The 12,425-nt window shown below is 41.0% G+C and overlaps 2 protein-coding genes across 4 annotated transcripts; both read left to right on the top strand.

The window, feature by feature from the left end:
- Positions 1-136: 136 nt before the first annotated feature.
- bap1 (BRCA1 associated deubiquitinase 1) lies at positions 137-8,317 on the top strand. Its single transcript, XM_082137733.1, has 17 exons — positions 137-354; positions 567-596; positions 807-861; positions 2,099-2,231; positions 2,353-2,472; positions 3,566-3,627; positions 3,762-3,904; positions 3,987-4,065; positions 4,600-4,738; positions 4,866-5,010; positions 5,173-5,360; positions 5,440-5,570; positions 5,853-6,346; positions 6,481-6,707; positions 6,820-6,912; positions 7,003-7,075; positions 7,262-8,317. Exons 1-17 carry the CDS (start codon positions 318-320, stop codon positions 7,393-7,395), a joined length of 2,283 nt encoding a protein of 760 aa, XP_081993859.1. The 5' UTR covers positions 137-317; the 3' UTR covers positions 7,396-8,317.
- Positions 8,318-8,399: 82 nt separating this feature from the next.
- LOC309475118 (protein shisa-5-like) lies at positions 8,400-12,398 on the top strand. Of its 3 annotated transcripts, none has more exons than XM_082137738.1 (5): positions 8,400-8,535; positions 10,698-10,833; positions 11,220-11,389; positions 11,476-11,637; positions 11,718-12,398. In XM_082137738.1, the coding sequence occupies exons 1-5, from the start codon at positions 8,475-8,477 to the stop codon at positions 11,900-11,902; spliced, it is 714 nt and encodes a 237-aa protein (XP_081993864.1). In that variant the 5' UTR covers positions 8,400-8,474; the 3' UTR covers positions 11,903-12,398. The 3 variants fall into 3 exon arrangements, with proteins under 3 accessions (XP_081993864.1, XP_081993865.1, XP_081993866.1); XM_082137739.1 differs by lacking the exon at positions 8,400-8,535 and adding an exon at positions 8,551-9,705; XM_082137740.1 differs by lacking the exon at positions 8,400-8,535 and adding an exon at positions 9,717-10,044.
- The last annotated feature ends 27 nt before the right edge of the window (positions 12,399-12,425 follow it).

Raw genomic sequence — 12,425 nt, 5'->3', positions numbered from 1 at the left:
AAACAAAAAAACAAACAATAAACGAATAAATAAACTGTTACGAAACTAGAACCATTTTTTATGTCATAGATCTAAGTTGAACTTCACAGCACAGCGCCACCCGGCGCTTCTTCCCTGCATTACACTACTGACTCACGGCGCAGAGGGATGACGTCAACTATAGTCGACGGCGCTGCTCTTCATTGTGTTTACTAGCCGTCCAGATCGTCTAAAGATGGATTAAATATGTACTAGAAAAATGATTGATGTAGTTCTTTATAATATTATGGACTGGTCGATGATTTAGCGGAGTTTTGGTGACTCTGATTTCTGCAAAAATGAACAAAGGTTGGCTGGAGTTGGAAAGTGACCCGGGTGAGTCTCTAAATCAACATCAATGCATATAATATTGGAGTTAGGTTATTCATTATTTATCAATCATTATTTTATTATTTATCAAATATGCTGTAAGTCAACATGTCATCTCGCTATATAGTAGAACAGTTGTGAATTCAATGCATATGAAAATTCAACACACTCATATGATCTCATATTAACGTCATTATACTGGCTGTTTCGACTTTCAGGGTTGTTCACACTCTTGGTGGAGGACTTTGGTGAGTTGATCTGTATTCACACACACATGCAAAAACGATTTATTGCTTTTATGGGGTCAATTACACTCTAAATATGAGTGATGGTGTTTGAATGTGATAAACAATTATTGATAAAACATGGAGTGTTATGAATATTAAATGAGTTTAGACGCTTTGGGTAAATGAACTAATATGTGAAGATTCATGTAAATGGCTTGTGTTTGGACACAGGTGTGAAGGGCGTTCAGGTGGAGGAGATCTATGATCTTCAGAGCAAATGTCAAAGGTGCATTTATCAAACACTTTTACTTGTTAAGCCTGTATATTTATGATTTTAATATATACACTCACTGGCCACTTGGTTACACCTTGCTAGAGCCGGGTTTGACCCACTTTTACCTTCAGAACTGCCTTAATTCTTCGTGGCTTAAATTCAACAAGGTGCTGGAAACATTCCTCAGAGATTTTGGTCCATATATATAAGCACGTTTCCAGCACATCCCAAAACTGCTCTATTGGATTGAGATCTAGTGACTGTAAGGCCATTTGAGTTTAGTGAACTCATTGAACTCATGTTCAAGAAACCAGTTTGACATGATTTGAGCTTTGTGACATAGTGTGTTTTCCTGCTGGAAGTATCCATCAGAAGATGATACACTGTGATCCTAAAGGGATGGATATGGTCAGCAACAATACTCAGGTAGACTGTGGTGTTTAATCAATGCTCAATTGGTACTAAGAGGCCCAAAGCGTGCCAAGAAAATATCATTACATCACTAGTACCAGCAGTCTGAACCATTGATACAAGTCAGGATGGATCCATGCTTTCATGTTGTCTACGCCAAATTCTGACCCTACCGCCTGAATGTCGCAGCAGAAATCAAGACTCATAAGACCAGGCATGGTTTTTCCAATCTTCTATTGCCCAGTTTTGATGAGCCTGTGTGAATTGTATCCTCAGTTTCTGTTCTCCGCTGACAAGAGTGACACCGGTGTTTCTTCTGCTGCTGTAGCTCTTCTGCTTCAATGTTCAGCGTGTTGTGGAACCAGTCTGGTCATTCTCCTCTGACCTCTGGCATCAATGAGGCATTTATACCTCCAGAACTGCCGCTCACTGGATATTTTCTCTTTTTTGAATCATTCTCTGTGAACCCTAGAGATGGTTGTGTGTGAAAATCCCAGTCGATCAGCAGTTTCTGAAATACTCAGACCAGCCCGTCTGTCACCAACAACCATGACACGTTCAAAGTCTCTTAAATCAGATTTCTTCCTCATTCTGATGCTCAGTTTGAACTTCAGCAGATCATCTTGACCATGTCTACATGACTAACTTCTTTGAGTTGCTGCCATGTGATTGGCTGATATATGTGAATGGCTGGTTACTAGATATGCATTAATGAGCAGTTGAACAGGTGTACCTAATAAAGTGCCCGGTGAGTGTGTGTGTGTGTGTGTGTATGTGTGTGTGTATATATAAATGTATATATATATTTAGCTCTTCTGTCTTTTTTTCTTCTCCTCAGTCCAGTGTATGGCTTCATCTTCCTCTTTAAGTGGATCGAAGAGCGAAGATCTCGGCGTAAAGTCTCCACGCTGGTGGACGAAACCTCCGTTATCGATGACGATATTGTTAACGACATGTTTTTTGCTCACCAAGTGAGTCCGTATTGATTTCGTTTATTTATTTGCCTATAAACTGATAATGGTAGCCTTGCAACATAAATCTGCCGTTATTATCCCCATATTCTATTGTCTGTCCGTGGATTGTTGTGTGCAGTTGATACCGAACTCCTGTGCTACTCACGCTCTGCTGAGTGTGCTACTGAACTGCAGCGGCGTGGAGCTGGGAAACACTCTGAGCCGCATGAAAGCTTTCACCAAGGGCTTCAGTCCTGAGGTCAGTTACACACATGAACACCATTTTTAAGCATGACTTAAAGGGTTTGTTAACCCAAAAATTTTAATTCTGTCATTAATTCCTCACCCTCATGTCGTTCCAAACCCGTAAGACCTTTGTTCATCTTCGTAACACAAATGAAGATCTTTTCGATGAAATCTGAGAGCTTTTTGTCCCTCCATTGACAGCTACGCAACTACCACTTTGTCGCTTCAAAACGTTCATAAACAATCGTAAAACGAATCCATGTGAATCGAGCGGTTTAGACCAAATTTTCTGAAGAGACTCGTTTACTTTATATAATGAACAGATTGAATTTAGGCTTTTATTCACAAATAAACATCCATCAACGCACACATCAGTTGTGGTAAACAGAAGCTCAAGCATGAGCTTCCAATGAGGTTCATTCTCGTGTTGCGCAGCACGTTTGAGCTTCAGCAAGAACCAATGAGGTTCATTCTCGTGTTACGCAGCACGTTTGAGCTTCAGCAAGAACCAATGAGGTTCATTCTCGTGTTACGCAGCACGTTTGAGCTTCAGCAAGAACCAATGAGGTTCATTCTCGTGTTACGCAGCACGTTTGAGCTTCAGCAAGAACCAATGAGGTTCATTCTCGTGTTACGCAGCACGTTTGAGCTTCAGCAAGAACCAATGAGGTTCATTCTCGTGTTACGCAGCACGTTTGAGCTTCAGTAAGAACCAATGAGGTTCATTCTCGTGTTACGCAGCACGTTTGAGCTTCAGCAAGAACCAATGAGGTTCATTCTCGCGTGTCTAGCAGGTTCGGTTGAGCTTCTGTTTATGTTCATCGGTGTCAGTTGTGTAACTGTCAATGGAGAGTACAGAAAGCTCTCAGATTTCATCAAAAAGATCTTCATTTGTGTTCTGAAGATGAACAAAAGTCTTTCGGGTTTGGAACGACATGAAGGTTAGGAATTTATGACACAATTTTCATTTTTGGGTGAACGATCCCTTCAAGTCATGCTTAAAAATGTCTGAATGTCATTGCACTATAAGAAAACAGCATAAGCACACTTTTGCATCTTCTCAATGCCTGTGTTTTAAAGCACATCTGCATTTTTTGACTTCTTAGAGTAAAGGTTACGCCATTGGAAACGCCCCTGAGCTGGCGAAAGCCCACAACAGCCATGCCAGGTAGGGTCAGCTTTGATATTACTCTGCAAACCCTTTCCCGCTAGCATAGAATAAGTAGATTTGACGCAATCAATCTTAGTTGTTGTCTCAATCTGTTGTTTTGTAGTTATTGTTTTTGTCTTGTTTCCATGGAGACCGGAGCCGCGGCACCTGCCGGAGAAACAGAACGGCATCAGCGCCGTGCGGACGATGGAGGCGTTTCACTTCGTCAGTTACGTGCCAATCAAAGACCGGCTGTTTGAACTGGATGGGCTGAAGGCGTATCCCATCGACCACGGTGAGAACTTAACTCACAAAAGACAGTTTTACTGACAGTCCGACGAAGGACAAGGTTATAATAATCTGTCTGTCTCTCTCAGGGCCGTGGGGTGAAGAGGAAGAGTGGACCGATAAGGCCAGACGGGTCATAATGGAGCGAATAGGACTGGCCACTGCTGGGTAAGAGCCAGACTGATCAATATTCACATCTCTAGCCAACAGGATGATGAAATTATATATAGAACATCAAGAATATTGCAATATTTTAATGCACTTTTTATTCAGATCTTCTGTACAGTTTTAATTAAGCATCTCATTTTTACACTTTAGTTTAGGGTCCAATTCTCACTATTAACTAGTTGCTTATCAGCATTGGCTGATTATTAGTACTTATAAATCACATATTAATGCCTTATTCTGCATGATCATATTCTAAATCCCTTGATTCTACCCAATGCCTAAATTTAACAACTACCTTACTATTAATAAGCTGTAATTAGGAGTAGTTGAATTCAACATTTTGAATCTACATTACAACAGTTGGTTTCTCTGATTTAAATTTTTTTTTTAATATATATATACTGTATGTGTATATGTATTCATTATATTAAAATATATAAAAAATATATGTATACATTTTTTTTTTTGTTATTATTGTTCAAGCAATGTATTATTTTCTTTCTAGCATATCTGATTTGTCTTCTCTCCCCTCAGAGAGCCCTACCATGACATCCGCTTCAATCTCATGGCAGTGGTTACAGATCGCAGAATAAAATACGAGTCCAGGCTGGACGTCCTGAAACGGAACAGGCAGATTATTCTAGAAGGGCTCCAGCAGGTTAGGGAGAAAAAAGTGAGTATAAACTCTTCTTTGTTTGAATAAAATCCTGATAATCAAGCTTTCTGTGAATGATTTCTCTGTGTACGGTACAGTTGGGCTCATTTGTAAATGCTTATGTGCACCACTGTACATGCTACAGGTCATTCGGGTGACCCAACAAGATTCAGGCCAAGATCGTAAGCAACAAGACTCCTCCTCTTCAGAAGACACTCCCCCTGCTGTTAAAAAGGAGGAAGGGCAAGACACACCAGTAACCTTGGGTACAGAGAAGGCCACACCCACAGGTAGCCCACACAATTTGATTTGAATATAATTTAGTTTGTATGATTTAAATGTAGAGCCTTTTGATTTAAGGCCTATTTCTTGATAAGAATGACGTCAGTGGGAGCATTTTTGCCTCAAAACTATGTGAAAAAGAACCTAAAACATGTCCCATGACATTTCAGAAACTCAAGAAGGTGCTGCGGCTCTACCAAGTCCCGCTGGAAAAGTCAGACCCATGGCTAAACCCGCCGCCTTGCCAACAGTGGGTGCTCCGCCACCAGCCCCTCTACCTGTTCCCAGTCCCAACCCCATCGTCCAGCGTCTGCCAGCCTTCCTAGACAACCACAACTACGCCAAGTCCCCTATGCAGGTAAGATCAGGTTAAGTTTCAGGAATATCTGGACTCATTAACATATGTGTTTTCACTCAGTATTTTGGTTGATTGACAGGAAGAGGAGGATCTCGCTGCGGGTGTGGGACGCTCACGATTACCTGGCCCCCCTCAGCCCCCTTATTCTGACGACGAGGATGACTATGATGATGAAGAAGAGGAGTGCAGCACTACAGGTGCCACAAGCAGGTATAAGATGTTTGAGAAAGTGTTACATCTCTAAACTCAATTTAAAAAGATGAACGAAGGTCTTACGGGTTTGGAACGACATGAGGGTGAGGAATTAATGACAGAATTTTTCATTTTTGGGTTAACAAACCCTTTAATAAAGAAAAAAAAAGCTATTTTTTGTTTTGGTACCTGCTGTACCAAAAACATACCAAACCCTTACTTCAAAATCCAAAGTACATTCCGAACCACCATTTTTGTTTCTCAACTATGACCTCAATTGTTTGCGTGTCTGTTTGGCAGGGTCCGAAGAAAGGTGGGTCTACGCACACGTACCATGAGCCGCACTGGAGTGAGTGGGGTTGCGGCAATGGAGGGTCAGCTAGCACTCAGCGTTTTAGCTGAGAAACTCAAGAAGGAGGTCCAGAGAAAGGATGCCATGGCCACAACAGGATCCACACCTCTGAATGTTCGTACCGAGGGTCGCACGGGCGGGATCAGCATCACCTCGGCCTGCCAGCCTTCACCCACACCCAGTAACGAAAGCACGGACACGGCCTCTGAGATCGGCAGTGCGTTCAACTCACCGCTGCGCTCACCCGCGCGATCGCAAGCAACTACGCGTCCCTCGAGCCCCGTGGCGGCCCACTTGAGCCGTGTGCTATTCGGAGAAGAGGAGGGGCTGCTCCGGTTAGATGCCCGACACAATCGAGCCGTCAGAGACTTGGGGGCGCTAGTGAGCTCTACGCTGCTGCAACTGCAAGAGGATGGTGTCATGTTTGCCCTGCCACCTACAGGTAACAATGAGATTGAACGTTTTGAAATCTAATTGGACCCTATTTTTATTCGTAATAGATTTTCTCTATCCTATTGCGAAGGATTCATCAATTGTTCCAGTATTGGTTTGGATAACTTTGATCTCATTTGACAGAAACGTTGGAGGGGTTGAAGAAATCAGATAGTGTGGAGAAGAAAGAGAAAGAAGAGGCGACCTGTCCAGGAGGAGAGGAGGAAGCCAAGGAGGGACCTTCGGTGGAGATGAAACAGGAGGACGTCAAAGAGTCAGTGGACGTCAAATCAGACAAGGAGAACCTGCCGTCCACCGACGCCACCACTGAGACCAGCAGCAAACCTTCTGGAGAAAAATACACTCCTAAAGTGAGACGGCAACCATTTTCTTTCTGCAATCATTTCGTTTCTCATTAGTTATGTTTGGGACAGGTTTGTTAATATGCAAAGTTACATGAACTTGAGGGTTTCTGTCTTACAGGAGTTGCTAGCCTTGTTGAAGTACGTGGAAGCAGACATCACAAACTACGAAGTGTGTCTGAAAGAAGAAGTGGAGAAAAGGAAAAAGTATAAGGCAAGTGTTTAACTTCATCTTTGACGGTCCAGTGAACAAAGAAATATGATTGCCAGAGAGCTTATAGTGATGCTTTTTGTCCTTTATCAGATCGATGACCAGAGGAGGACTCATAACTACGACGAGTTCATCTGCACCTTCATATCAATGCTAGCACAAGAAGGTAAAAAGCATTTTTGTCGAGAATCTTCATATGTTATATGTTCATGAAAAAGCAGCGTGAAAGTTCTGCTAAACGTCGTCTTTTTGCGTTCCATGATAGAACGGAAGTCATATGGGTTGTAACAACATGAAAGTAAATTGCCTGGAAATGATTCTTTTAATCAAATGTTCCTTTGGTGGTTTGTAGGTATGTTAGCGAGTCTGGTGGAGCAGAACATCTCTGTGCGTCGCCGACAGGGCGTAAGCATCGGCCGGCTTCACAAACAACGCAAACCTGACCGGCGGAAACGCTCACGGCCGTACAAAGCCAAGCGCCAATAAACGCTAAAAAGAACCGGATGGCAGCAACTTCATGACTCAATCTTTCTGAGACATTGTCCTGACACATTTCTGAAGACAAGCAACAATAACAAACACCTCATTGACAGTGTTAGTGACGATGTTGATTCGAACATTGTTTTTTAACCTTATGAATTGTTTGTTTCACATTGTAAACTGCCCACATCCATAGTACACCACTTCCAAAGCAAATTGGTGATGCTCAGAAGATGTTTAGAGATACTGAATCATTTGTCATGTTGCCATATGAAATCCTTACTTTGTACTGTATCAAGCTAATCATAAAAACAACAATCATTGTAGCACCATATTGGGAAAACAATAATATTATATTATATTTTGAGATTGAGGATCAGGGCTGGAGTAATTCAGGCTTTAAAATCCAAAGATTTCAAGGAATCTTAATCTCCAGACATCCCAAATACCCAATTAAAGTGCTACCAAAGATAACAGCGCACCAGATTCACTCAAACAGTGCTTGCCCGGAGAATGTCTATTGTTATCAAATGGACCAATCGCCATTCTGGATGGAATTCTAGAGATGCGTTCACAGCCGTTCTGGGATCAAATATTTAGTGTTCAGTCATTTTGTTTATAAGTATACTAGACTAAAAAGGATCCAAGATTGGCACTGTCACTTTGGGATATTTTAAGATTGTGAACCTGAGTTGGTTTGTGAATTGTATTTTATTTCATTTCATAGAAATCATCACTGTAAGAGTCGAAGCAGATATGGTTTTGGTTATATATAATTGTTCTTCAACATTTTCTTGAAGATTGTTTTTGTTGGCAATCGACCAGTAGGTTTTGTCTCATATGTTTGTTTGTACATATGTATTTGTGTTATCTTATGTCTAAACAAGACTGTCAGATCTAGACATTAAAATAAATGTTTTGAATTACATTGGTGGTCTTGGTTTTAGTTTGAGAAGTCTCTTGCATGGGAGTAACTATAGTCTTAATAGGTCAAGTCAGCAGCAGAAAAATTAAAACCCCCCACCTGAACCTGGTTGAGAGACGTGTTATTCTCAACACCCACCGGACGAAGTGAAAGAGCAGCTATGGCTTCCAGCGTCCCGGTGCTGCTCATGTTCTTTTTGGCTTTATTCACGACCATAGTCAGTAAGTGTCTAAACGTTTCAACGCGTTTAAACTTGTTTTTCGAGTAAATCGATGTTTTTGAAGTATGAATACAGGACGGGTGTCATGTTTGATTAGAAGTATAGTAGGATGCTGTGCACGTCTTTAAGATTGATTTGCTAATTATCCTAATAACCCCATAATAATAATCATTTGTGTTTTCACCTTTTTCAAGAGCTATTCTGGGGTTATTTGTAATTTCTCTCAACATTTTCGCGCGTTTAACACGCGGAAGCACGTTGCTTTTTCCCACGCGTTAGTTGTTTGTGTGTGCCAGTAACTTACTTGTTGAATTGTGTATTATAACTGTTTCTCTGTCGCCAAATGTTTATGTTGCTTAATCTGGTCAGCATTACTTCAAACAAGTAGCGTTGTTCGATTCTTGAACGAACTGTTCTTCTTTTCAATGAATAGTTGAACAGGTTCACAAAAAAACTGGTGTTGGTTTGGGTTTTAATTGGTCTGAACGATTCGTCCACCAACACACCAGCTCACCGTCACATTTGGACATGTCAAGCTCATTAAATTTGAGAATATAATTTTTGTTTCGTTTTATGTTAATGCTAATTATTTTTAGATTCTTTGAAAGAACTGATTGTCGAAAATTATCCGAATTTCTTCTCAAATAAGGTGTTGAAGAACTTAATTTTAAGTCCCTGTAAAGTCAAAATTAAGCATATGTTCTGAGTTTGTCACACCACAGAAAAATGTGTTATTAGCCACCCAGCCAAAATTTGAATGATTAAAAAAAGCCGCCAAGTAAATAAAATAAGCTGTCAAAATCTTGAAAATGCTCTCAAACACTGGGGGCGTGTCCGCTGGCTGCGCTGAAACCACGCCCACTCGCGGGAAAGCTGCATCCTGCGCTGGACATCCAACCCCGCCCACATCCAAGAGTGACTTCAGAAGCCACGCCCGTGTCCAATACATCACCTTGTGATAGACTCCTCATCCCTTTCTGCCCAGGAAACCTGATTTGTTGTGTGTAGGTTTCTGATTGAAAGGGTTTTATGGGTTTCAGCCGTAAGGGTTAGGTTTTAAGTGGGTTTCAGTGCAATCTGTCATAAAAAGAGAAATATAAGAAGTCAATGAAAAAGAATTTGGTGTGAGGGTTATGTTTTCTCAATGCTTCTTCCTGTTTCAAAGTTAAAGGTGCTGTATGTAACTTTTTCACTCTACTACATTCTACATTTACGTTCTACATTTATGCATTTGGCAGACGCTTTTATCCAAAGCGACTTACATTGCATTTCAAATGTCTGTTTTTGTTTTGGTCTGTGTGATTCCGCCCACTGCCAGTTCACCCAATAGTATTTCGACACCCCAGGATGCTAGTTGGCAGGAAACACAGCGTATTGCAGCCAGCAAACAAACTGGGTCAGAGATTGCAAATTCTACCCAACCTAAAAAGCCCTCAGTATCCATCTAAAAATCTCTATGAACGAGCATATTAAAACGCAGATAAATCAACTCATCAACTTACTTAGGAGAGTAAGTCTCCTCGGCTTTCATTGTCAATTTTGCTCATTTTAGCGGAAGTGAGAGAGTGTAAGTTTTGAATGCTTATATCTCCTAAATGCGAATTTTGTCATTGATTTGGAACACACCAGCTTATTCATAACATTAAGGGTAACATATTCATACTAAATGCTAAAGAACTTACATTTTTATTTCTGGGGGCCTTTAAGGTTACAGTGACAGGTAGATGTTGGGATCAGTGGCTGGTGTGGGGTTAGAAATCACTCCAATGGGAATGTGACGTATTTGGACATGGGCGTGGCTTCTGACGTCACACTTGGATATGGGCTGGGTTGGAGGTCCACCCCAGGCTGCAGCAAGACGCCTCTCAATTGTTTTGTCTTTCTAGTTAAATACAATACTGCCCCACTTCGAGCACTGGTTGCTGCAAAAAAGTTGAATAATTTATACAAACAGAAAAGTTTGAATATCTGTAAAAATACTGGTAGAACAGATTATTAAACTCAAAGAGATTAAAATGTGTTTTCATGGGGTTTCTTAAATATTTAACCTGTTATTTACCCCAACCTTCCAAATCTGCTTTCAACAAGTGATTCGCAACACAAGACAACTCAATTATTTTGCCTTTTCAAAATGGTTCATATCTCTTCTGTTCTTTTGTTTAGGCAGTGAGGATTGTAGCATGTTCGGGGGTAAATATGAATGGTGTGATTCTGGGAAGTTCTGCTGTGGAATCTGTCGTGAGACGTACTGCTGCTCCGATCCGCAAAAAAAAATCCAAGGACGACTTGACTGTTTGTTGTGAGGAATTCCTCTTTTCTGTCTTAATTTAAGTCAGAACCATGTATTGCACATTTCTGTTACCACAGGGTATTAATTTTGATGATTTTGTCATAATCTAGTACAAGTAAGTAGAATTGAACATTAAAGAGCGACAACGACAATAAGTTCTGGACACAGCTGCCTTTTTCAGAGAGCTTTCAGAACAGGAAACCCTAAAGAGGAAATGCCTTCTTCCCCATTATTTTGTTTTTCTACAAGCACAAACCTTTTCAGTCCCAAGACGACAAAGGATTTGTCAAGTAAAAATGGATGGCTGAAACCGATTTCCAGTGACCATTTGTAACCTAATTATATTTATAATATAAAATTGGATTTCTAATGTTTATTCTTCATAATCTGTCCAGAAAAGAAGGTTTCAAGAATTTGGGTGAACCTCCTCGAATGGAGTCTGTGCCTGATGAGGTCATTTTCCCCGTAGTAGTAGTCCTCATACTTGCGACCTCCATCATTGTGCTCATCACCTGCTGGGTCTGTCCCTGCTGCTGTCTCCATAAAAGGTTCAGAAGTCCTAGACGTAAGTGCCAATGTATGTCCGTCAATAGAGCCGAATGCTTTTAGAACGTCATTTCAATGTTGTTCCACCTTTGATTCTCCCTATAGCTGTGATTGCGACAACTTCAGTCGTGACGACACAATACCTTCCACGGCCTGACATTCAGGGCAGTCAGTACCTTATTTTCCAGCCTTTGCCAAATAACCCACCTTACGGAGGCCAACCCATGCCAATTGGTCCTTTTAAGGAACAACCGTATCAGGAGGCTGGTAATATCTGCAACAAGACGACCAAGGCTATTTGAGCAAGATGGCGAACAATGAAAATGATTGCGGTCTTTGTTTTCCAGCAGGTCCAGGGTATCCTGTTCCCTTCAGCCAGGCTCCCAATGACGGTTATCAGGCCATGTACCCTATACAACCAGCTCAACCACCGCTGCCCACAGACTACACCACACCTCAACCTGCATACAACCCCGCTTATGTGGAGTTACCATGTACAACTTTGGCTACAACAGTTAAGACCAGTTACTAAACCAAAACCACTGGGTTACGTGTTTCCTCACTGTTCTGCCCTAGTGAATTGTGCAGCTACTGTGGACACTGTCCTACCATGGTGTCGAGAATACAAGTATTATTGTTGTTTGTTAATGCCTAACATTTATACTCTCTTGTTCGCCATTGCGAAGTTGCTTTGTGCACTTGAATTTGTTTGTTTCTCCCTATTTTAACCAGATAATTTGCCGAAGTATTGAAGTGGATTAACTATCCATTGTCCTATAATTTGGGATCCTAGATTGCTATTGATATTTTGAGATTGCACTACACTTGTTGGATTGGGTTCATTTTATGGCAAAAAGGAATGCCAGGAGTCAAGTTGACTATAGAGTCCTGAGTTTTGCAACTTTGTCTTGAAGATTGTTTTTGCTTGTTATTAGAGCCGTGGGTTGTCTCAGACATGTTCTGTCTGTTTGTATATATGTATTTTCTCATTTTTCAATAACATTTAAATGAATCTGTTTCAAATTACACTGTTGGTCTTTGGTTTCTTCTTGAGT

Source organism: Leuciscus leuciscus (genome assembly GCF_965113295.1).
Source record: "Leuciscus leuciscus genome assembly, chromosome: 15".
In the NCBI taxonomy this organism is placed as follows: Eukaryota; Metazoa; Chordata; class Actinopteri; order Cypriniformes; family Leuciscidae; genus Leuciscus; species Leuciscus leuciscus.
This window is presented reverse-complemented; position numbering and strand designations above follow the sequence as displayed.

What these genes read in the sequence shown, in the direction of transcription:
- bap1 (XM_082137733.1), top strand. Translation starts at nt 318, where the DNA reads ATGAACAAAGGTTGGCTGGAGTTGGAAAGTGACCCGG. An exon ending in CTTCAGAGCAAATGTCAAAG is followed by an intron (nt 862 to 2,098) that starts GTGCATTTATCA and finishes TCTTCTCCTCAG; the next exon opens with TCCAGTGTATGGCTTCATCT. An exon ending in ACTACAGGTGCCACAAGCAG is followed by an intron (nt 5,571 to 5,852) that starts GTATAAGATGTT and finishes TCTGTTTGGCAG; the next exon opens with GGTCCGAAGAAAGGTGGGTC.
- LOC309475118 (XM_082137738.1), top strand. Translation starts at nt 8,475, where the DNA reads ATGGCTTCCAGCGTCCCGGTGCTGCTCATGTTCTTTTTGGCTTTATTC. An exon ending in GGACGACTTGACTGTTTGTT is followed by an intron (nt 10,834 to 11,219) that starts GTGAGGAATTCC and finishes TAATCTGTCCAG; the next exon opens with AAAAGAAGGTTTCAAGAATT. An exon ending in ACAACCGTATCAGGAGGCTG is followed by an intron (nt 11,638 to 11,717) that starts GTAATATCTGCA and finishes TTTGTTTTCCAG; the next exon opens with CAGGTCCAGGGTATCCTGTT.